This window comes from Lissotriton helveticus, chromosome 8, assembly GCF_964261635.1.
Source record: "Lissotriton helveticus chromosome 8, aLisHel1.1, whole genome shotgun sequence".
NCBI lineage: Eukaryota > Metazoa > Chordata > Amphibia > Caudata > Salamandridae > Lissotriton > Lissotriton helveticus.
Window position 1 is genome coordinate 1,350,461,433 of NC_136069.1, and position 26,545 is coordinate 1,350,487,977.

Here is a 26,545-nt window from a genome sequence, read left to right on the forward strand (position 1 = left end):
TGTCCCAAAAAACATTATTGCGGCCTATAAAGCAATGATTTCCCCGCAACTCCAATATGGCTTGGAAATATTTTGCATTGATGGTAAAAACTACTGGGATAAAGAAGAAGGGAAATGTTTAAAATCTTTACTGTCCCTCACTAGCTCGGTAATGGTACAGGCAATTAGATTGGAACTAGGCCTGACTGCTTTGAATGTTCAGGTGCATTTAAGTCTACTCAGATTTTGGAATCGCTTGGGTCTTGAGAAGGTCACAAAGGTGTCGCAATGGTGCATGAAAAAAATTCAATCTAGTGAGCTAAAATGGGCTAAAGCCACAAGGAGTAAACTTCAGACCATTTGCGATGACCTGAATGTGAAAATAGATCCGAAGACATTGCAATTCAAAATAACAAAGAGTTTACCTAAAATGCAGGGAAAATAATTGTCTAGAGCACTAGAGTATTTAAGTAAAAAAGATTCTGGCGGGCCACAGCTGACAAGGGTCGGGACACGTACTCTGCTGAGGAACTGAGTGAATCCTGGGACTAACTCGCACTGCAGATCCTACTTGCATCTCCCTGTGTGCCTGGGAGGGAGCAGCCTGCGCTGCCCGGCTCAAGTCTGCCCACGCGTCTCCCCCGCTGGGGAGCGTGTTCGGCTGGCGGTTCTCGCCGAGGCGGCACCTACGAGGGTGAGTGCAATTGACCCCACCTGCGCGCCGTGTCCTCCGCGCGCCTGCTCCAGAGACTGCCCCAGAGTGAAGACACTCGGCTGTTCTCACTTAGCCGAGTGAAGAGGCCCCCAGGTGCGCGGCTGCCCATCCATTGCCTGTGCCCCACAGAGTCAGGGTAAAGACTACTCCCACTAACCTGGTTGTACAGCCATCAGGCAGAAGTGTCGTTCCTGAAGGAGAGAGTTCTTCTCGTGGGTGTCTGACCTGAGGAAGTCAACAAGCATTGGCAGCTTCAACTCCTGTTGCAGTTCCTGGGAGCCTTGCCTTAGCGACTGAGTTTGCTAAGTGGAAGTTAATTCATATTACTGGCCTGCCTTAGCTACTTGGGTGCATACTTTCTGAGTGGCAGATTACCGGACACTGCGGGATGCTGCGGGATGCTTTGCCGCTATTGGGACCGACGCCGGCGAGGGACCACAATCCCCAGAAGCACATGCGGCACGCACGCCGCCAATGCATCTTGGAAGTGCCAGGAGGCGTTCTTAAGGCAAGCAGGGCTCCCGCGTCGCCCTTGGCTAAGCCCTGGCCAAGGGCGGGCCCGTTTGAGCCCGTTTGAGATGGGAGAGGCTGGACTGGGCCCCCCCTCTAAGGCCCTTGACAGAATTGGGCGAGCAGCCCAGCAGCAGTAAGTGGACCCAAAGACCAGTACTAGAGTTAATTTCAAACGTATTTCTTTCTGACAACTTGCAATTGTAATTGAACTCATTGAAAATGGCAGCACGGGAGGGAAGGGGGAGAAAAGTAACGGGTGACGGGTATGTTGCTGGAACCCTTGACCAGTTTATAACTAGGGCCACATTGGTGCTCGCACACGAGATTGCTGTCACGGAGCTGCGCCTCTTGATTGAGCCATGTTTTCAAAACAATTGTCACTGGGGGGTATCACGAATGTGCGCTCGCCGGAAAAATATTGCCAATCTGTGCCCGATACGGGCCCCCAGCTTATCAATGTAAGCCCACAGCAAACCCCGGTACCACCCATTGGAGCTCGAGAGCCCCTGGAACCCTCCACATCACCAAGTAGCAATCTGCCTGACTTGCCGAAGAAAAAGGTTATGTGCATGGCAGAAGTTCATAAGGAGCCCTCTGATCCCACGAATCATATGCAGGGGGGGTCATCTAAAAGAAAAAGAGGAGGCACACAAGGAGGCACACGAGGAGGCACCCAGCATAGGGGAAAGAAGCCCAAAACCACTGAGCAGAGTAAACAGAGAGAGCTAAAACAAATAGACTGGCCAATCGCTGAAGTCCCACATGAAATAGTGCCCGCAACAACCCCCGTAATCATGGACGAAATTATAACAGGCTTATCCTTGCCCGAGGAATTATATTGGCAGAAAATAGGGGCTCTTATATCATCTTCACTGGAGCCACTAATGAAAAGACTCTCATCAATCGAAAATAGACTTGTGGAAACAGAAAGTCTGATAATGTCCACTCTGGGAGGCATTGAAAACAAAGTAGTGGCTCTGTAAAGGAAGCAAGGAGGGAGGGAGGAAGGGGTTTGGTTGTATGTCCTAATGCTATAGTGTCATCAATTGTGGGCCCAATTGTGCACCCTATGGATCCAGAAGATCTAAGGGGTGCGATAACGAGTGGTGGAAATGTACCCTCTACAGACACATGCGGAGTAAGTAGTAGCAATGATAGGGGTAGGGACAAGAATGTAGCTAAGAACTTGGGTCCTTGTCTAGACTTATTCCCAGATCGTACATCTTACGTGGCTGTTTTGACCGGTGTTTCGGTATTGGAAGATGGCAAAGCTGAATCTTATGATCAGTTAAAAAACAAGGGGCTATATAATAATAGACCACTGCCCAGAGATGAAAAATTAAAAATGATCCATGTAAGGAGAGTGAATTAGGTAGGAGGCCGGATTAAAAAAATCTAGCAGGGGATTGGATTGTCATTAATTTTTACGACCCTAAGGCGGTGGACCATATCTGCAGGGGTACCTGGACACACTCACGATTCAGGTCCGTGATCTAAGCTATTTTTATAGGCCCCCAAATAACATATCTAATCCTGATTACTCGGATCACTACAAGGGTAGATCTGGCCACCCAGGAAGGTCAAGAGTAGGGGTGGCTGAGGCAAGGAATGTGCCACTGTTGGTTGCATCAAGGGGAGGAAACATCTATGGTCAACAGATAACATCATTGAGAGAGGGGAAGGGCTGGCACTCTCACTGTATAATTGAGACGCACCACTCCACTGGGGAAGACACCTCAGTGAAGTGGACTGACTAGAGGGAGAGAAAACAGGCCAAGAAAAAGCTCTGAGGGCGGCTCCTCCAAATTTAAAATCAAAAGGGGAGGAGCACGCAAGGGGAGTGTCATCGTATGTGCACCAGTTAGCCCCAGATAAGATAACGACCCCCAGAATTGAAGTAGCCCAAGGCTCTGATGGTCATTTTCCAGGAATGGGCCCGCATGCAAACACACCAGTGAGCACCATTGAACTAGTATCCTGGAATGTAGCAGGCCTATCAACCAAGTTCCAGAACCAGGAATGGTTAGAATCCATTAACAAATGTCAAATAATCTGTGTTCAGGAAACCTGGGAGGTAGACCATTCTAACTTTCACCTAGCTGGGTATAAATCGTTTGGGATCCCGGCAAGTAAATCCACGGCCGGAAGAGCAAGGGGAGGTCTCCCAGTATTCGTAGATCTGTGTATGGAAGGGAGCTGGGTCGATCTGAAATGGAACTCGGAAAATATGATGGACCTCGGTCTCAGAATGAGGGGTCTTCACATAATCCTTGTGAATTTTTACAACTCGGGAGGTTCTAGAGCGAGGGAGCTAGAGGAAAGATTAAGCGGCCTAACTGAGCAGAAGCAGGGGTTAGCGGCACCCTTGTTTTTAAATCGGGGGGGGATTTTAATTGTCACTTGTGTCCCAACCTATTACCTATCAAAGAAGATTGGACCTCCTGTAGTTCAGAGGAGGGTCCACACTTCGAGCACACACTGGAGGGCAGGTAGTTGACTAGGATGATGAAAACCCACAGCCTGGAACACACAATGGATTTATTGGCGGCTGACTTAAACAAACTGGTCACTCCTACCTTTAAAGGAAGGGGCTGCAGTTCCTTCATTGATTTTATTTGAGTGTCCCAACTGCTCAAGATGAGGTTACGAGGTTTCTCAATTGAATTAAACGGTTTCAGTGACCACAACCCCCTAACACTGTCTCTAGCAGATCCAACCATAAGCAGAGTCAAGAAAAAGGGGATTGAGACAAATTTCGAAAAGGCCACCGATCAGGCAGGCGACTAAAATGGATTCGAATTAATTGTGAAAATATTTATAGGTCCCTAGCAACAGAGGGCAAACACCTTTTGGAGGACTGCTTAGACTTATCAATGGAAGGGACACACCTAGTGGAGCTATTTGAAGGGTTAGGTTGGCTACTTGATGGCCTTTTAAAGACGACAGGACAGGGCAAGCCCAAAAATGACCCTAGATGGTTGGAGAAGGCATGTTCCCTTGCACAGAGGAAGCTTAGATGTGCCAACTCAACCCAAGGGACAAACACAGGGTCATGCAGTGTAGGCTAAACTACAAGCAAGCAGTAAAGCACTAGAAGTGTGCTCTCCAAACCCAAACTTGGGAGTACCTGAGAGAAGCCTCCGAAAAGAAATATACAACCACTTTTTGGAAAATAATTAATAATCCCTGTTTTCAAGATGCAATTAGTCACCAGACAGGTTCTAATGTCCTTCCGGAACAGTGGGTGGAGCACTTTAGAGGGCTGTACAATCGGGGGGACAGTGAGCAGCTGCAGAATAGTGATGGGAGGGAGGCGTGGAACGTTAAAATTGAATTCACCATAGAAGAGATTACTGCTGGGATCATGGGTCTCACTAGAAATAAAGCACCAGGCCCAGATGGGATCCCTCCGGGCCTCTTCCTAAGCAAGGTAGATTTACGGGCACCAATTCTAACAAGAATATTAAATGCTGCAATAGCCACGGGACTCCCCCGATCATGGTCATCGGCCACAATAGTGCCCATCTTTAAAAGGGGGAACAGAGACAGTCCCCAGTGTTACCGCCCAATTTCCTTGATAGATGTTACCGCTAAATTCCTGGGACGTGTTGTTCTAAATCACCTGAGGGATTGGACTGAGGACCAGCACATTATTACTGATGTCCAATATGGATTTAGGGCAAAAAGATACACAACAGATCAATGTCTAAATTTATATTTACTGGTGGCAAAATACACTATCACCAGTAACGAAGCGGTTTATCTAGCCTTCATGGATCTCACCACAGCATTTGACTGCATTAATAGGGAGAAGCTGTGGGTTCTAATGAGTAATTTAGGGGCAGAACACGAACTTATAAAGATCATGAAAGCCCTACACTGGAACACCTCGGCCAAAGTAAGGTACAACACAGAGGGCGGAAGCACTGAGTCCTTTACTTGCACCAGTGGCGTGCGACAGGCGTGCATTCTGGCCCCATTGTTTTCCCTATATATAAACGGTCTAGAACAAGCCCTATTATGTCTAAATGTGGATTCACTCAGAGTAGGAAGTAGAGCAATTCCTGTTCTGCTTTATGCAGATGATGCGGTCTTGTTGGCACGCACCCCACTGGGCCTACAGAGACTGATAAATGGCTTCGTGGATTTTATGAATAATCTAAATTTTTCTGCCAACTTGACCAAGTCGTACATACTGGAAACAGGGAGCAAACCTAAGAAAAGCTATAATTACAGAATAGGCACTCATAAACTAGAGAAGGTGCAGACCTTCTGGTATCTGGGCATTTTATTTGATGGGCACCTAAATTTTAAAGCTCTAATGGAAGAACGCTGTAATCAGCTAGTGTCCAGCACAGGGGCAATTATGAACTTTGGCACCAGACCAAATGATGAGTCTATACAATTCAATTTGTTACGCCAAAGCGGCGTATGGGCCGGAACTCTGGGGGTTTTCTGATGCTGAGAAACTACAGGTAGAGGAGAATACATTTATGAGAAGACTCCTCAAAGTCCCACAGTGTGTTCCTTCCTACATTGTTCATGAAGAACTGGGTGCGGTTCTTCATATAGAGGACAAGGTTCAGGTCAGACCCCTGTTAGCATGGCTAAAGATCTGGAATAATCCTGAAGCAGAACTAACCAGACAAATAATTATGGATTGTCTAGGTAGGGACAGGGGAATGAACATTCCATGGTTGAAATATTTAAAGGCCGCTTTTGAAACGATTGGTCGCAAAGGTTTCTTTTCAAACCCGACCGGAATTACAGGTCGGGACAGGGTTAATATGAAGAAGGTTTTTTTATGCATAAAGCCTCTTCTAGAGAAGAGAGAGATTGGAACAAAAAGTCGGTCAAAGCCTACGGGCTAGGGAGGTCCAGTGAAGGAATGGAACCATACCTTGAGCTCATATACAAAGCCCAGGATAGATTTTTAATAACAAGTTTTAGGCTCAATCTTTTACATAATATATTAGCCGACCCGGCAGGTTTTATTAGTATAGCTGAGCCAAAGGGTCCCTGCGGCTGCGATCAATGATTTCCGCAGGACACCCTTCATTTTGTATTATTGTGCCCTTTTTATTCATTGCCCAGGCGCCGTTTTTTAGTAAGTCTGCTAAAGAAGAATAAATTCAAACAGGCTAAGGTGGCCCTCTTACATTTGCAAATGGCACAAGATCCCCTGACCTTACTCTCCATTACGAGTTTTTAAGATTAGCAGTTAAGTTAAGAGAGACAAGAGAGATCTGCTGAAAGGAGTTCCCAAGGAAAATAAGAGTAAAATGTGGGTTAGGGACCAGGACTAAATGGATTGTAAATAGAACAGCTTTTGAAACTCTTTTTAAAAAAGAAAAAAAAGTGTATATATATATGATATTGTTTGTTTTAAACTGTTCTTTTATGGTGTTTTCAAATGCCGAATAAAGTTTCTTTGATGATGAAATAAAAAAGATTCTGTAAAATGGATGTGCAATAGCGGGGAGAAAGACATAAGCTATCCTTACCTAGACACATTAGCGAATCGTTGGCTAAGAATGGAAGTGCTTAGGATAAGAATTGGTATTAACCCAGCTGTGACAAATAGTGCTATAAAATCCGGACTAATGCAACCAGATTCTAATGTATATGTTAGATAGGGATGAAATGTAATATATTACACATTTTAATGGATTGTCAACATTTTTTAAAGTTACGTAAATTAATCCTTCGTCCGATCTTTTTAAGGAATGATGTAAGGGCTTGTTTACAAGCATGGGAGATTCTTGCTGATATGGAAAACTTAGATATCGCGATTGCCATTGGTAAATATATGCAGGGTGTATATAAGTTCCTGCTGCATTAGAGGCTTAAGCGCAGCAAGATGTGTCACATTCTAAAATTTAATTTTATTGTTTTTTAAATTGTTAGAAATTAAGTTTTAAGCATATCATGATTTTATGATTATGATGTTTTATGTGTAGATTCTTTTAAATGTTAATGTATGAGCTGTTTTTTTTAAGACCAAATGGTCTAAATAAAATTATTTTTGAACTGAAATACTCCACAATCTAAAGAAGTGGGATTAGAGTTTAAAGGAGGGAGGCACACTGATTGGGCTCCATTAGTTAGAAAATGAGAGATCCAAGTTAGAGCAAGACTTTTAACACCTATTTCCCTTAGTCTCTGAATGAGGATGGTATGTGAAATGGTGTTGAAACCACAGACAAATCTAATAAAATAGGAGCCTCAATGTCTCCCCTGTCAAACAAATGTTTAAGGCGCTCAGATACTGACAAAAGAATTGACAGAAGCCAATTTGGGATGGATCTAATAAGTTGTTAGCCTCTAAATAATACAAAAGCTGCCATTTAAGATGCATCTCTAGCATTTTATAGGACCGTGGGCAATGAAATAGGCCTAAAATGTGTGGGAAATAATGTGTCATCAAGAATCGCAGTAACATGTGCCAGTTTCCATAAGTCGAGTATGCAGGCAGAATAGCTAGATTATTTAAGAATAGTGTACTGTAGCAGCAGAATTAAACACGATCCTAGTTTCAAAATAGAGGGTGGGCACGGATCAGTAGGTGAACAAGATTTGCATTTAAGAAAAAGTTCTTGCATGTCCGAGAGTGAAATGGATGAAAATTCCTTAAGCCTTACTAAATTCTTTTGATGCAGAGGAATGGAGCCCTATCTTCGTCTGTCATAAAGGATCCTTGACTATTCCAGGTCTTGTCTATAAAATAACAAGCTACTGAGTCACAAACTGATTGAGAATGTGGTATCAGCTGATTCAGAGAAGCTGGCGAGTCATTGACTAAGAAAAACAATTCCTTTGATGAGTGTTTAGCAGCATCTATTTTCCATGCATAGAAGATGTAAATTGCTAATTTAATCTTTTTGTGATAGCATCTGATAGCTATATAATGTCTTGTTTTTGTTGCCTCTTCAAATATGTAATGCTATTTCCTTGCTAACTGAAGGCATTTTCTTTTACGAGATATAAGCTTCTGATTGCACCAGCTCTTCCCTGTACACCTTTATCTGTTTAAGGGGAGCTATTGTGTTAAAACAATTGTTCACCAATCATGAAATACATTGGTGTTGAAACCACAGACAAATCTAATAAAATAGGAGCCTCAATGTCTCCCCTGTCAAACAAATGTTTAAGGCGCTCAGATACTGCCTCACTATCACCTGTCAATGTTGGATGATTAGCAATCAAGGGGGCATATTACCAAGGGCCTTATCGCCGCTTTAGCGGGAATTTTTCCCGCTAAAGCGACAATAATTTAATCGCCCTATTACCTAGCTGTCGCTAACACCAGTTAGCGACAGCTAGTAGGAGATAGCGAGCTTCTGGGGGCCCACTTTGCATGTCAGCGATATATATCGCTAATGACATGCAAAGTGGCCGTGCCAAGATGTTAGCGACTGGAAACAGTCGCTAACATCGCTAACTCCTATTACCAACTTTTGGAAATAATTGCGCTAAGCGCGATTATCTCCAAAAGCTAACGCCTGCCCAGAGCAGTTCTTAGCCATGTTATCCAATGGTAGGTGGATAACATGGCTAAGAGCATTTGCTCGGTAATGCATGAATATCGCTGACTTTTCAGCGATATTCATGCATTTCGACCGATTTTATCGCTTAGGAGATAAACCTTGATAATAGCAAGGCTCCTAAGCGATAAAAATGGGCGAAGCACGGCGATATACATGTAGCCGCTAACCAAGCTTAGCGATATTTTTCGCTTAAGCTTGGTAATATGCCCCAAGGTCCTATTAAAGTCAATCCATAAATCATGCATATTTAAGTAGAAAGCATTCATCATATTGGACTTTTGCAACCTAATAATTTGAACTTTGTGCTTGTATTACAGACTCGCCAGACCTCTTAGCATCTGTACCCTAGAGCACACACACCCCAAGCTATCTACACTAAAGAGCTTATTAGTGAAACGCTTAGATTTTTGACCCAGAGCTTGATGCACATGAACTATGAATCTACTCAACAGCACCAGTACCAAGGACGTCAGTCCACATTCTAAGGGGCCCAGTATGTACCATGACTCTCTGTACAACAGCCTATCAAACAGAACCCAGAGCAATTGATTCTGGGATCTGACAACAGCAACCAGTGCCCATCATTCTAATAACCCAAATCTGCACCAGCTTCTACCAAAGACACAACTTTTCTGTAATCCTCACCACCCTTGCCCTCATGTGCACCCTTCAAGTTAAGGCAGCCACGTTTTCAAAACCAAAATCTAGTGGGCCAGAGTGGCATCCAACCTTAGGACAACAATCATAGGCACAACATCACTAGCATAACACATGCACTTAGTAACACAAATGTGAAAAAAGCAATTTGAGAAGTAGGGAGCCCTGCTAAACCTCTAATGTGACATTACAAATACTTCTTAACAAGATTGGTATTATTTGAAAGGTGCAGTACTGGCCTGTGACAAAATCGTTGATATCTCCTTAAAGCAATAGCACCAGAAATTCTCAACATGTTACCTATACTATAAAATAATACCAGAACCTGTTAGTAGAGATGGTATACATTAAATGAGACAATTGGTGGGCTGTCAGAACATGGAATATCAATTTGGGAATCAGAGCACTTAGCAACCTAAAAACTTGCCCTGGTTAGCTCTGAAGATAAGTCTCAGTAAAACCCTGATCAATCCCTTGTACACAAATTCCCAGAGAGATATGCATGCTTACTTCAAGCAGCTCCAACATTTTTAAAGTCAAGAAAACAATGCAATAAACAAACTAATTTAGAACAAAATTATTCAAATCGGATAAGGGAATTGGAGATATGACATTTTTAAGTTTTAAAGCAAAACTCGCTTGTAAAAAGTCAAATACCATTATAAAATATCAGTTCACAGTTGACCAAGACTTGGGCATGATTTTAGGCCCACTATGATAAAGTAAATGGTGGATACATCAAATGGTTCATCCTGGGCAGCGTTTCTACTTTCTGACTTAGTCTACTTTTTGAAGTCAAAATCTACCGGCCCAGCAAAGTCTATGGTTGAGAAAGTACCTCAAAATTGGATATATCATAATTGAGCTCCTGCCAATTACATTGTTGGGGAATAAAACTCCTATCAGGCGAAACCTCGATTTTGTAGTCACTTAGGTCACTTCACTGCTGCGAGCGATTTCCCACCCAACTTAGTTCACGGTTTACCTTCACACTTGATCATTTTTTGGGTTGTCAAAGCCCTCCTGTTGTTAAAGGCTAGAAGCTGTGTATTTTCAGGGCTACATGAGACCAAATACCTTCACCATGAGATCTGGTTGAGCAGGTTGTCAGTGTGGTAAACAGAGATCTGTACAAGACAAACCGAGTTGTCCAATTAGGGTGCAACCTCTCCAGTTCTCCAGAGGTAGTAAAAATGAGTAAGTTCACTCCTACAGCCCTCAAGTCCTCAGGGAAGGCTTCTAGGCATCCGGCCACTCTCTCACCAAGGATCCTAAAGGATCCAGGCCTCTGTGGTAAGCTAGGCCTTCTTGGAGTCAGATGTCTTCTACTTGTTGTGTCTTTGCAACAGGCAAAAAGGAAGTCAACAATGTGACCCTTGGAGAGTGGTTCTGATCCCTGGGCATCCACAAGAGTCATTAGTCCATGAGTTTTCTTTCTTACAGCAAGGCCTTGTTTTTCAGAGGTAACCTTCCCAGGTCTGATGATTTTCTGATAAGGTGGTAGGTAATCAAAAAGTCAATCTTATCCTGTGCACTAACCACTGACTGGATAATATTTCCTACCTACTTCTGTCTACTTTCTTGCCTTGTACCCACCTCTTTATGTGGGACTTCTTCTTTGCTTTTCTTTAAAAATTCTGCGATGTCCAACTTCATCTTCAAACAGAAGTAGGCATGGTTCTCCTGAAGCCAAACCCATGCTTAGGTAAAGTGTCCTCCCTCCTTCGGGGTGAAAAACTGTTTTTCCCCAGCAGGGACTGGAGACAAAAAGTCTTCAGTGGCCCTGGGAATTAATGGGAGCAGACCCTGTCGGTCCTTGCTGACATCTCCGAGTCAATTGAGATAGTGTGAAGGTTGTCATTTAACAATGCTCTTTTATAACTCATCTGTCACTCTTTGAATTTATGTTTGTTTTGGCCCTGCGGAGCACTCCATTTCCTTTTGGCTAGGTTCCTGCTATAGAAATAGCACATACATACATGCATACATATACATATATGCATTCAGATGGCTACACCCTCTTAATTTGGCAGTTGTTGACTGCATCGCTATTTTCCTAGGCCCAGAGGCCAGACACTTATCCTCTAGAATCCTGGGTTATTAACTGAAGCCATGAATAGGGATGGTTCTCTGTAGGTGAAACAAGTGGATAGCCAGAGTTGGCTTAAGCAGCACAAAGTATATTTTTATTAATTTACATTTAAATTACATTAATCAAAAATCTGCTTTAACAATTAAACTATATTTTTAAAAATGAATGGAAAATAACTTTTAATCATTCAACTAGCATTTTCTCAGGCAATGATACATATTAAGGTTATTAATTTTATGGAGGTCAATTTAGGCAGAATGTAGCTGAACCTTCACAGAGAGAAAATGCTTTGAGATATGTATTCACAGTATTTCAAACTTATAATGTGACACTTTTTTATATAGATATTGTGCACCCAGACCCATGGGCTTGCAATGCACACTTGGGGTGACTTATTAATATATAACATTGTTTTTCTATGTGGCAAAGACGTTTTCCTTTCCATGTGTCAATGCAGTTCCTTTTAAACTGCAGCCCATTGAGAGTATATTGGTGGTTCTCCTGGCTGTCAAGTATTTGTGTTATTGTAGGGTGGGGCACATACATACTCAAGTCCAATTTAACATTTAACTTCAAAGCCACTGATGCATTTTGGGTTATATACCATGGCCCTATAGGAAAGCTTTATAAGTCAGTTAGGTATACCCAAAGCAGAGTACATGTTTTGGTATGCTCACGGGCACTATACTTCTGTTTAGCCATGGTGCACTGCACTTATTCCTAAAGCCAGCAAAATACGGATAGGAAAAATGAAGAGACTGTGAAAAAATGATGTCCTTTAATACAGCTGATGTTCTGCTTTATAATGCAATTAATATCGGTAAATGTTTCAATTTTTTGCATTCTGGATGTGGTAGTTGGCCTCATCATCAATCATCCCAATTGCTAGTTTTATCATATGGACCATCAGGCCTCAGGAAAGAAGTAAATGGTCCTACGTTCAGATAGCCTGGCCTCCCATTTATCACTCCAGAACATGTGTGAGTGCTATTGTTATGGTGTATACTTGGTGCCTTCAGGTCTCAGAGAATAGGCCAGTCATTCAATGTGTATGGAGCAGTTTTCTAAAAAATCTAAACTTTAAGAAACAAAATTATGGCAATGCTGTTTGTAACAAACAGTACATAATCATGTAACTGTAATATTAAAAAGCATTGCTGTAGCAGAGAAAAGTATATTTATGTTTAGGATAATTTAGTCTGTTATGAATATCTTTTCACCATACTTGTCTCACTGGTACTATATAAACATATGTAGATAGTGATCTTTCATATTTAGATGCCTCCCATCAATTCCCGTTGTCTAAAATATTTAGTGCTCCCATCTTATTGAGTCTCCGATGCATTATTTGGTTTTTTGTTGGTTGAAACTAGAGTTAGCTTAGCACTAGTCCAAGACATTTTATTTAATTGCATTTTTCAGTTTGTTATATTGTTGTTTATTTAAGGTTCCCAGTCACATTTGATTTTATTCTTTAAAGATAACTTTTTGGCACAGGCTATAACTAAGGACCAAAGAAGAGCATTAGTAATTTTGTTTGTGTCCGATTTTTTTGTTCTCACTTTTGAAGCCTGGTATGTAATAACAGATAAGTGGTATAATATAATATACCATAATAAATAATACACCATGTCTGGAGGACACTGTGTTTCCTTTTCTGTGAAGGAAAGAATAATCCTCTGTATAGGTCTGATTTGGTGCAAAGTGATTATATAACCATCTATCCATGCTTTCCAATTAATGGGATTTCTTGCAGAGCATAATGTGAGCATGGAGCCTGATGTCAGCTTGTACTCTCTAGTCTAGGTATAATTGCTTTTCGTGTGTTGTACACAGGGTAAGATGCACAACAGCCAATAGGTCAGTGACTTTATGGATTTAGATTCTGATCTGTCATTTTACTCTTCAGAGCAAGGCCCTGATTTAGAATTTGACTGGTGGGGACATATTGCAAGTGCATTAGAATGTAATACATTTGTAATAAGGGGGACAGCAAATCTGTCATGTTTGAGTAGCCCATCTGCCAATCTCTAAATCAGCCTCCAAGTTTTATTGCTACTGGTATCACACTTACAAGGCAGCATCTACAATACTTGCATGCACACATGACAGCTATAGCACAGACTACTGGTTATAGCACAAACTGCCACCGCTTTTCTCACACAAACGCATGGTAAAGAAAGCGCAGTAAAAACTCCAAATACAAGTAGATTAAAATGACAAAGGGATCAGCAGTGTAGGCTACTAAAACACAGAACACTTTGGTATACAGATGTCAGGATCCACAATTAAATGAACACCCAGATGCCAATGTATCACCGGTCTATTATTAAAAATTGAAACCCTCTCTGTCATTGCTGTTCCTCCACTACTGGGGGAGCTTGTCTCCACCCATGCTGTCCCTGCTCTCCTCTAACCTGGGACCTAGTACTCCTCAAATCACATAAACATACCTGGGTGTGTACACTGTCATGATATTTGTTGTCACTCAGTGAAGGACAGTGCTGTCTCTAACATATTGAAAATAATTTTTCTTAAGTTGATATGTTGGCCGGCGTTCTCAGACCCGCAAGCACCAGTGACGCAGGAGAAAAGAGTAGCTGCAGCCCAGGTCTTCTTGCAGGTAGCCTTGAGTGGAGGCTTGTTACCTGAAGATAATGGGTATACCATAACAGTGGATCTTCAATGCTTTTCTTATGACACTGGTTGTAAACTTTATATTATTTTTTACATTATTAACATTGGCAGAGTGGCTTCTTTTCAATCCTGACAAATGCCCCCACACCTCATTAAGGGTAACACTAGGGCAGAAACACATTGACAAGATTTCTATCATAGGTTGAATCTCTTCCCATTTTGTTTTGTTACTTTTAATTCTAACCTTGGGGACAAAGTAAAGTAGTGCAATTCCACCAAAAGATAGTTGTAGCTGACTATTGTTTCAATTGCACTCTGCACCATTGCACACACCTCACACTCACATAGGGATGGTATATCTAGAAGAACTCCTCCTGTGCTCAAGAGTCCAAGATTGCTGAGGTGGTCCATCTTCCTACAGGGAATGGATTTTATGGTGGAACACAGACATAGAGTAGGCTACGCAAGTGCTGATGGTCTCTTCAGGTTCTTCCACCTTAGTGATGAGAACTCTCTAGAGATTGGGTATATCTCCCCACTTTTAGGTGAGGGGGACGCATGATATACCTCATAACTTTAAGGTGGTCTTCCCCAGATTTTTTGCCTGCTTGCCTCCAAGTTTGCTGAATTATTTTTGTTGGCCTTAGGACTCTGAGCACACTACTATGAACAACTGTTGCTAAAGTGAATGTACGTATCCCCTAAAACATGGTTTGATAGACATATCCACAATTGGCATTTTTAATTTATCTGTAAGTCCCTACCAGAGTATGCTATTTGTGCCCAGGGCCAGTACATTAAATGCTACCAGTGGGTCTGCAGGACTGATTGTTCTACCCACACAAGCAGCACTTTAAACATTTCTCGGGCATGCCACTGCAGAGGCTGTGTGTGCAGTTTACACTGGCATGGTGACTTGGCATTTAAACTCTCTTGCCAAGCCTTTTACTGCATATATGTCACCCCTAAGGTAGTAGGCCCTAGTTCGCCCATAGGTTAGGGTGCTGTATGATCAAAAGGTAGAACATGTACTTTTACGTCTTGCATGTCCTGGTAATGGAAAACACCCAAATTTATTTTTCACTACTGTGAGGCCTACCCTTTTAATAGGTTAACTTGGGAAATTCCTCAGTACACAAATAAGCTGCAATTCCTGATTGATAAGGAGCAGCTCTGTCATGTTTCATATCATTGGAGTGGTAATGATGAGTCCTCTTTACTGGAAAAGGTGAATTTATCACTTCCCTTTTAAAAATGCCACTTTTAGAAAGATTTTTCTGCTCTTAGCCCTGTGTCTCTGCAGCCTGTCTCCAAAACACGTCTTAGGTGGGTGACAGCTGAACTTTGTGCATTTCCTCTAGACAGCCGCACACAAGGGGAGCTTAGATGTGACTGAGTGTCCATCCACATCCTGATGGGCCATCCTGGGCAGGATGGGTAGTAGAAGCTGACACACCTGAACAGACTATGTCCTGTCCACACACAAAGGGCTGTATATACCCCTGTAGTGAGTCTGGAGTTAGAGCTGGGAGGGAGGACCTTTGTGCACGTCAAAGCACCTCTTTGAATTCACCGCCATTTCAAAGGCACAACTGGTTATAAGTACTTTGTCTCTGGCCCCACTAAAACATACTCTACTGGACCTGTGAAGAAACTCCACCAGGAGGAAGGACTGCTGTGCTGCTACAAGGACCACCTCTTTCCTCTACTGCTGCTCTGGAAGAACTGCTTTTCTGCTGTGCTGCCCTGCTACCTGCTACCCACTGTCATGCTGAGGAAGGACCGGACCCATCTCACTTGAACCCAAAGTGACTGCAAGGGCATGCTTGCTTGCCCTGTTCTAAGTCTCAGGGACATCAAAGACTTCTCATCCACCTGCAACAGCACCTGGACTTTTCTTGCTGTATCTCGTGCCTTGCCAAGTTTTGTCTTTTCAGTCTTGGGCCCATGGAAGTGGGTATAAAGTGCTGCAACTTGCTAAAAATCCATGCATCGATGATGTTGCGCCGATCGGCACTGTTGCATCTCCCTCACTGTTGATCCATCGCCACTGCTGCATGGACTATGGACCTCACTTCGCCGACTGCACGGTGCATCGCCTCCAGTTCTTGACGCCTGGCCTACATCCTGTGGCTCGACAACGATGCATCTTCGATTTGTGCAGCTCGATGACGACGCATCGCCTTCAATCCAGCCGTTCGACGTCGCTCATATCCTCTTTGCTTCTCGCATCTTGACTTTGTTGACGATGCATCACAGGTACTTTTCAGTGGGCCAACAGCAGGCCCATGTATCTGACCCACACTCCATCGCGGTCATCCTTAACTTTTGGATTCACTCCGGTCAAGCGAAACCAGATGTCCCCGGTTGGCACTTTAAGCTTTTAAGCACTATATTTTCATTTATTCACTAAAAATTCATAACTCTGGTCATACTTTTTGAAGTGTTGCGTAAATACTTTACACATTTATTCTTAAGTGAAGCCTGTCTGCTCTGTGCCAAGCTACCAGATGGTGAGCACAGGTTAATTTCTGGTGTGTATCAGACTTACAAAGACTAGGATTGTGGCTCCTTCTTGGACAGGGTACATACCTCTGCCAACCAGAAACCTAATTTTTAACAGGCAGGTTTATAACTACAAGGAATGCATGCAATGAATGCTAATTATCTCAAGGCTATGGGGGAAAAGATGGATCCCAGTACTACAGAAGGGAGAAGAACAGAGGAACATTTATACAGAAATGTATTCTCTACCCTGAATAAGAATTCTTAAATTTTTAACTGTTTTCAAAACCACTCATGGAGTAAAGTTTAGCTTACCACTTGATGAACTTTATCTGATATGGTCAGAAATTCCTTTGAGTCCTTTTGTCTGTATTCAGGAAGGAATTCGGTGTTGGCAATGCGAAATAGTCCAACAAAGTACAACACCTCCTTGTTTTCTGTGCGAACTGTGGAATGTAAATATCATTTACAGTTATGTCTCAAAGTCATGTTACATATTATTCAGTTACCAACTTCTTACTTAAAGCAACATTGTATAGAAGATGCCCTTATTGTGCATTGTATTTTCTCAAAATAACACTAAATTCGTCCTTTGAAACACTTTAAAGCAGTAAAGGGTGAAGGGTCATTGTTTAAACCTTCGAGACTGAGTAACAAAAATAAACTTGTAAATAGACTCCATCAGAGAAACACTAACCTAAAGCTCCGGTGCTAAATTCTGGTTCTCTGGTTTTACCACAACACAATTTATGTATTCTAAACTCAGAATTAGAAGAACAGGGGATCACCATGATAGCTAAATAGGTTTTCTACAAGGATCGCTATGAAAGATAGAAGAGTTTTCTATAAGGAAATTGATGGAAAGCAGTACTATTACCAGGACACATTGATTAGTACAAATATTGTCTATGTTCAAATTAATGGACGTAGAAATGGTAAGCGCAGATTAGGGTGATGGTAAGCTGAGTCAAATATAGCAAACAGTGCTCAATCAGGTTTAAGAAAAGGGGGATTCATTTTAAGGGAGATTCCTTTCAAATTCGATACATGCATCCCATAGAAAATCTTTCATATAATAAGAGTACATTGGGACTCATTGGGCTTTTGAGATATTCTAAGCTTTTGTCTATGCTGGATTTTTTTAGATATTCTAAGATTCTGTCTATGCTGCTCATATGGAAGTCTTCTTTTGTTCTGATGACTCAGTAATACAGAAGTTATTTCATAATCTGATTTTGTTGTAAATTCTTCAACACATTGAATTTGGTAGATTGTAGGTTTAGAAATAGAGTGAACCATAGGCAAAATGGCAAAGGAGGTCAGGAAGTAACACCAGCATTTGTAGGTGATCTTATGTGGTTTCAAAATCCCACCCTCCTTTTGGTCAAACAAATCAATTTACTAAATTTCCGCTATAAAACTGAAAAAGAAACAGACATTTAGAATATCCTAACTTTCTACATCAAGTAACCATCTGAAAAGCGTAAGATCTCAGTTTTAACTGGGACCAAGTTTATCTATGGTACTGATGGGCCACATCTGACTTTATGAGGCAATGATCAACCTGGAATGCTTTGTCCTTTTTTTTTATTCTAAGCAGGAAAATAGAAAGGAACACAGTACCAGACTGCTGGTTCTATCTGTCAATTGGGAATTGATAAGAATGCTCACCCTTTTTGACACTCCCTTTATATACTTCAGGAAGGATTTTACTTTTAGATTTTAAATAGGATTTACTGAAACTGTAGTTATTCAGCTAAATCACAAGCTCATGTAGGCGCAAGTTGGGTATAGGATCTCCAATTTGTCTTGTTCAGTAAGCATAGAATAAATGTGAGGAGACAATAGTAATGATTTAGGATTTCTGTCTAATTAAAATCAAGGCTGATGAAAAATGATCTGTGGATTTCAATTTGAATAGCCTCTTTGGTATCGGGCATACCCAAAGAAAGAGGTTGATCACAATGGAAGATGTGAAAACAATTTTGGTCAGTCCTTTCAAATCCCTAATTATCAAAGCTTAATTAAGTAAATATTGTTGCCTTCTGATTTTTTTCTTAAAAATGAACCACAGTAAAAGAAGCCATCTTTGCCTTTATATTTGTAACAAAAGGACTACAAATCTACATTTCTATAGATCTATAGTTGATCTCGGATTTCCTCTCTCTATTTTTTGAAGCTTTGCTATCTTCGTGAAATTGATGAAGTTGCAAGAGCTTGTCAAATTTGCCAAAACCTTTGTTTGGCTATTTTACAAACTCATAGTTCACAGTATTGATTCACCTAACCAGGTAATGCATTTTTCTATTCTGTCAATGAAGGTATGAAAAAGAAAGACATGGAACTGCATTAGCAGCATTGTCGATCCATGGGAATTCATTAATTAACATTTAGCATTAGGAAAGTACATTTTATAGTGTTCCCCTTAGTGCTTTGCTCAAGAAAGTCAAAAGATAAAATTCAGGCTTAATGTCATATCTATGCCACTGATTAAACAGGAATCAGTAACGTTATATAAACGGCCAAAACCAAACTGGCTTAAACTGATACACTTAAAAGGGTTTTTTTAACTACTACTCAAGCCAATCATTCATTTTCAAGGGACCGTAACCTAATTTTAGTTCCTCTGGTAGAATAAAATCTTGACTGCAATTCACAAAAGAAGAGCTGGTCTTCTTAATAGGATGGCAGTCATTACTGTTTCAAGAATATCTGACTTCTGGAGAGGTTAGTGACCGATCTAGCTGTAGGCAGAGCTTTTCCATCCATGTTGATCTCTGCTTGACTATGAGCCTCATTTACAAATCCCTGTGCACTGCCAGAACATCACTTTTATTGACGTTCTGGTGGCGCACAATGCCTTGCCATATCTTCAAGGCCACATAAAGCCACCCTGCATGATCTTTCATGGTCTTGTAGATATGGGCCAAGTCAAACTACGAATGGGGAGGCATGCCATGGGCATTACAGTAGGTGTTCTCACGTAACACCCATGACATTTGACACATTCCCAGATTTACAATGCTCTGTAAACCTGGGAATGCATCAAAAGCCTACATCTCCCCAAGGGAGGTGTAGGGGAGGTGCAACAAGCAGAACTAACTTTATTTCTCCTAGTTTCTTCCTCTTTCTATGTGTGCTACGAATATGTGATGTTACATCGCAGACTTCACAACGCAATATGTTTATAACAAAGGCATTACAAGGCAAGTTGTTACAACGACTTACGCTGGAGGGCGCTGGACTTAGGAATAGTATGATTTACTATTCTAACTCCAGCCTTCGTAACAGTAGAGAAGGTGTTGGAATAGTAAAACATATTATTTCTTAGTGTATAGCACCATCCAGTGTAAGTCGTTGTAACAACTTGCGTTGTAATGCCTGCGTTGTAAACATATTGCGGTGTGAAGACCACGATGTAAAGGATGTATCCCGTGTGCTGCATTCAGCAGCACACTTAGAAGGAAGAAATTGCCTCCATTGATTGTTTTTCTGCTGGAAGGTGTCCCTTCCTGTGCAAACACAATCATTCCCATAACGCAGACACCCTTGCACCATGGTGTAAAAGTGCCTGCGTTTGCGCACAGCATCCAATTGTGCACCAGCGCTGGGGAAGTGGACAAGAATTTCCTGTATCTCCCAGATATAGTGCATTCCCGCCCTTTTATTTTGACGTAGGGCAGCGCAGCAAGAAGGCTTTCAGCACTGCCCTACGCCAAAAGCTAGTAAATGAGGCCCCATATTGGATAATGCTTAGGAAACTAAGTTTTACTGGTGAAACCATGCATCAATGTTGCAACATAAGCGGGTCTATCTAGTCTGATCCCAAATGCTGCTTCACTTAAATAGAGTGCACAGTGAGATTCAACATATATCAACTGTGCGGCTGATGATTGGAGTATTGATACAAACTGGATATCATTCAAATGTCAATTCAAAAGTATTGTCTTCAGTGACAAAATAAAACCAGAGTGATTAGGGGGCGACCACCCTTGAGGAATAATCAGCAAATCAACTGTGCTTTGTGCTGCCTCTGCGTTGCCCAAGGTGATTCAGGCCAATGCAAAGGCTTATTTGGGACTTGCAAAGCTACGCAAAGGATGATTTGTGTGGCCTTGTGTGTCTTTGTAAAGAATTGTAAAGCAAGGCAGCAGCTTGCGCTGCATACATTCTATTTCTTAGTAGTAGGTGGAGCATGGTTGTTTCTATGCATCTACCCATGGATTTCACGCAATTCCGGATTTTCTAAGATGTGTGAATGCTGGAATTGTGTGAAATTGGAATGCCTCCCACAGAGAGGCGTCACGAGGAGAAATAGGTTTATTTGTTCTCCTTTTTGCTTCCTCTTTCTTTTTGTGATGCATTCTGCATCATGCATTGAAAGAGGAATATGCCTCTGGATTGTTTTTGTTCAGGATGGTACCCCTTCCAACACAAAAAAAACCTGTAACTCAGGCACCCTTGCAGTATGATGGAGGGGTGCCCGTGTTAGCGCTTGGCAGACTCTAGTGTGCTAGCAAGAGAGATGAACATCACCATATCTTAGTAGATATAACACTTTTTAGCTCTCTCTAATTCACATAAAACAGTGCAGGAGCTTTGCTTGCTGTCATGCATTGCATTACATTTTGATAAATATTCCCGCACATCGTTTGCCATATTAAGAGTCTGATAATGTCTTTTTACATGACATGTAGCTCAAAATCAGAAAATCTAGTTTTGTGTAAATCCAACAAAGTTTTCATGCATTAATCATATGATGTGCTACATTTAGCTCACTTATTTTACAACAAGGGCTATAATCCACATAGCTCCGAAAGTAGAACAGATGTGGTAACACTGCCCATTTTGCCTGCAGATAAAACCTGTAAGAATTTCTACATGGGAAAATACCACACACCCCATGTTTTCAACGTATATCGGAAAACATCTAGTGGTTATAACCAAAAGCTAATTGAATGTATTGGTATTTACTGTATGTGGTAATGCCACCTCAAATATCAGGTCTAATGGAATGAGGTCCAAAGTGAATTTCTATTGAAATTATTTTGCGTTAATATTATTTTCACTCAAACCTTATGAATAACATGCAACTCACAGATGAAAACCCAAAGCAAGGACCATGTTATGACAGCTATAACAAACAGGATCACAGTGAAAAGTATTAATTTGTTTTGAAAATTCCAAAAATCCGCTGTTCTTGCTTTTTTCTTTGATTTCAACTTGTGGTGTCCCTTCCGATGAACTCTCTTTTTAGACACCTTTTCCTCTATGCTGGAGACCTGGACGGACACATTGGAGACCTAATGTAAAAAGAAAAGATATGAATTTTCAACCAATTGCTTCATTGTATCATCAAATTTAAATGTGGGCATGCACTAATTTTTGGATCAGATTCATTATTTGATGATTTAAGGGGATGGGCCTGTGCGAAGGTAGATGATGCTGTAGGGTATTGTACCCCCTTATTTGTAAAATAACAGCTATCACCACAGTAACCACATTAACGACATATGAGAACAGAGTATTATCAAATCCATTAGATCTTGCCTTTTACAGGCAAAGGCTGATCTGTTGCCATAGCCAGTGCTTGTTTAACTTTATTGCTAGAACATGGCCCAGAGCTATTAACAATAGTACTATAACAAGCATTAGCAAAGCCAGTAGGTGCCGGCATTACGAGAGCTATAGGCGTTGTCAATGTTAATGTCTTTTAGCTATGTGTTATGGAGTGAAGTGGATGTTTGTGGTGTGGAGTGGAATTATGTGGGTTGGAGTGGAATTGTTGTGGAATTATGTGGTGCGCGCTGAGTTATGTGTAGTGCAATTATGTGAAATGGTGAGCATTGGAATTATGTGGCTAGTAATTATGTTGTATTGAGTGGAGTGGAATTTTGTGAAGTAGAATTATGTGGTGTGGTGTTTAGGATTTAAGGAGAAGCAAAAATGACATCCACAAAGTAATTTGGGACAACAGATATGAAATTGAACAGAGACAATCATAAATCAATTCAGAGTCATCTGTAAAAAGCTATGTTTTTTTTGGGGGGGGGGGGCTGGGAGTCAACGTAATAAAAAGCAATTGTGGTTTAGGTTTTAATGCCAGAATGAACGCCAATTGTTTTTACCTTATCATGTTAGACTCAACGATTCAATGTCTGTTTATTTTGGTGAACTTTGATGATTGTACAAAAAGTGCAACAAAGTTATCACATGACCACAGACAGTGCCTTACAGAACAGCTAAATATATACCATACATTGGTGCTTGAAGGTAGTGTGAATATTTTCAAACACAAATGTGTTTTATTTAGCAGAAGCCCTTAATAAGTGGAAAGAAACCATGCTAATATGGCAGGCTTGAACGAAACCTCGCCTAAGCTGCTTCAGCCATGCAAGCATTATTAAAGATCAACTTTGGAATTTTTTTTAATAACGAGCTTGAAAGTTTGCTCAGACCTAGAAAAATGTCAACAAGATAAAAGGCCTGTAATCGGTAAACAGTAGTGGCTCACAGCAACTATGAGTCGCAAATGTATACTAAATGTAACCACAAACCCACCCACCTTAGCTGTACACAATACATGCAGACATCGGTGAGAATATTCATTTTTTAAGGTTTCTTAGGAAAATAACACATCCATAGCTTTCAGGGTTGATTCCTTGTAATGCCAGCCTTTCAGCTGGCGGCATTTCAGAACAAAAGCCAAAAGTTGTGGCAGCCTCAAAGTCTACACAATGTGGTCAAAGACATGAGGTGGAGCTTTAAAACCAGGACCCCTACATTGATGGGCTACAATGGGGTCAGATGAGTTTTAGGCTGCAAGCGATGGCGCAGTTGTCTGTAAACAAGGAGGGCAGAATTAGCAAACCTGTGGTAGCTTAATATCTCAGCCGTGGTTGGGGAAAAGAGACAACAGTAAACAAAGAATGGAGCGAGTGAAAACATGAGCGCTCGTGTGAAGTACTCAAAAACAAAGAACAAAGTAGCTCCTAAAACAGAAGAGTGGACGGATACAAGCCAGATAGAAGTACTTGGTCCATGCTCTAGGGGAGGGCTGAACACAAGAAGGGGCATGAATCATGCATGCCATAGACCAACAGGAATGAAGGATATGAGAGCGATGAAGAAGCAAACAAATGGTAAGCTTATGGGCGGGCAGAAGCCCACAGATTGAATACAACATGTCTCTTCAAGACAGTGGATGCGCTGTCTAGCCGAGACCTAAATATGTAAAAACAAACAAAAAAGGCTCACTACCAATTTGCAGCTGCTATGCACCAACTAAACAAAAGTAACAAAGCACAATGGATTTGTGGGGAGGAGGGGCAGCCAGTGTGTGTGTGTGTGTGTGCATCAGAATGAGGAGAAGCACTGTTTTTCAGATGATCACATCCAGAAATTGTCCTGGGTTGATACCAACACTGATGGATAGCTCTGTCGATTGTCAGTGAGCCATTATACTAAATAGGCTGAAAGAGGTTGTCCAAGATGCAATTTTTGTATATATACATATGCATGTATGTGCCTGTTGAATGCTGTATGATATCATTAGTTCTTGTCAGACAGCTAAAACTTCCTGTAAGTGATACCTAAGATGGCTTTTTTAACATATTCTGGTGTTACTCTTTTTTGTTTGAATATCTTTTATTGCATTTCTCATTTATATTGCATACATAACAAAGAACTTACAATGTAGACGTATCGCAAAAAAAAAAGAATCACGATCATACAAAATTATATCTGTTGGCATCAACAGTTTTCTGTAATAGCATTACTTGCCGTACAACATTTGCCAATCAGGTGTGTTGCCTAAGGCACATATACCTAAAAGAACAGTCAGCTAGAACAAGGTATGGACACATGAAGGTGATAAGGAGAACAGCATACAAAGTAAATCAATGCTACTTCATCAACGGTGCCGGAAGGCTTAAAGAACATATGAGGCAAGAAAGGTGCGGTGCATACATGGCATCATGAATTACCTAGGCATGTGTATCATTAGCCGGTGATTTCTCTACAAAAGCGCGCTCTCTGTCATGCTCCTTGAGGAAACACGACTGTTCTTCAGGTCATAGCATCAATACAACTGAACCCACTCATACAGTCATTGGGACGGGCCCAAAGGAGTGCGTATGCTATTCGACATTCAAAACATTATACTCGTTGTTCAGAACTGTTGAACAAGAACATGATAAACAATAACATCATAAAAGATATAAAAAATCAGAAGCAAAGAAATAAAAGAGCGGCTGGATGTGTGTGTTGTGCTATCGCTGACGTGGAATATCCAATGCATGATGTGGCAATCCCGTTAAGCAGGGGGGGGGACATGCAGGCGGCGCGGTCCAAGAGAGGGGAGGGAAGGAGGGAGCCAGGGGGGAAGTCAGGGCAGGGGGGGCAGCGGGGGGAGCACAAATAAGTAGCAACTGCCTCCACTCTAGTAAAGCGGGAGCTATACATGTCTGGTTGGTTGTGTGGGCGCGTTCAGGTTACCCCGACAGAGCCCTCACCCACGCTGGGGTCCAAATGCAGGATTACAATACTGTGCCATATCTGCTGCCAGCGCCACAGCCAAGAGTGTAGCCAGGAGGGGGTGTGCCTAAGTGATTCCACGCTGAAGGCATGCCCGGTGAAAAGCGGCCAAGGTGTCATCCCAGGTCTGGGCTATGGGATACGTACGGAGCCCCGCCGTTTCCTCCCTGTGCAAGGCAATGCTCTCAGCTCTTGCCCAATTATCAAAGGAGCTGCGCCAATGTGCCACCTGGGGGGGGGTTCACTGTTCTTCCAACGCTTAGTGATGAGCCTCTTCGCCGTTATTAAGCCAAGGTCACAAAATCTATTGGGGACTCTGGTCAGCTTCGTCCGTTTACACAGACCCAATAAGGATGTTTCCCATGTGTGTTGCAGTTTCCCACTTCACCCGCAGCCTAGGAGGCCGACACTGCTCGCCAGTAAGTATGCAGTGAAGGGCAGGACCAGAGCATGTGTAATAAGCCTGCAGAAACTATCCCACATCTCGGGCATGCCGATGTGGTAAGTCCGAAATAGCGATTAATCTTGTCCGGGGATAAGTATGCGCGGTGTCTGATGTAAAATTGGATAATCTTAAAATGGGAATTGCGTGGAATATTAGTAGCGCCAGCCAATACCATCGCCCATTTCTTGTCAGTCCATTCCCGGCCCCTGTCCACCTCCCACCTATCCCTCAAGCGCTGGGAAGAAAATTGTGTGTGGATATGGAGGGCCTGCGCCAGCCAGTGCACCACATGAGACCCGTTCCCCATCACATGCAGGTATTGTATCAACAAATGGGTTGGTGGTTCATCAGAAAGGTCGCCCCAGGCCTGTATCAGTGTTGCATGTGTTAGAAACTGTCCTGCTGGGAGGCCCGTGTCAGTAACCAGCGTCTCGAACGGGCTCAATGTCCCCTCGGCAAATAGGTCCCCAACAGTGTCCACCCCAGCCTGCACCCAGCTATTCAGCACTGCCTCTGTAAGCACACCGCGGTCCCCGGGCGTCCCCAGCAGTGGCAGGTTCGGGGCGTACGGCCTCGTGGATCTAGTAAGTTTCAGACTCCTCGCACAGCACCTACGCGCTACCGCCAAGTGCAGCTGCGCTGGGCAGCGGGTTTTGGCCAAAGGGTGGAACAGTGTGTGTATTTGTGTAAGAGTCATCATAGTGGTATCTGTGGCTGTGTCTTCCAGGTTCTTCCCACTCAACCAGCTAGTTGCCCACTGCAGCTGCGCTGCTAAGTAATAAAGCTCCTGATTGGGAACTGCCAGGCCCCCAGCCTCCATAGAGACATAGAGCGTCCTCAGAGCCACTCTGGGTCGTTGCGTATTCCAGATCAAGTTCCGGGTTAAGGTCTCTAGCTCGCGAAATATGCGTGTGGGGACA

At 42.3% G+C, this 26,545-nt stretch overlaps 1 protein-coding gene across 1 annotated transcript in view; it reads right to left on the reverse strand.

The window, feature by feature from the left end:
- The window catches only part of TMPRSS7 (transmembrane serine protease 7), a 434,671-nt gene extending 412,349 nt beyond the window's left edge, over positions 1–22,322 (reverse strand). Inside the window, exons 1-3 of the mRNA XM_078658964.1 lie at positions 22,203–22,322; positions 21,744–21,948; positions 16,961–17,091 (exon numbers count right to left, since the gene is read on the reverse strand). Of these exons, the coding sequence (XP_078515090.1) occupies positions 16,961–17,091; positions 21,744–21,948; positions 22,203–22,322 (456 nt within the window). The remainder of the gene's footprint in view (positions 1–16,960; positions 17,092–21,743; positions 21,949–22,202) is intronic.
- Positions 22,323–26,545: the final 4,223 nt, after the last annotated feature.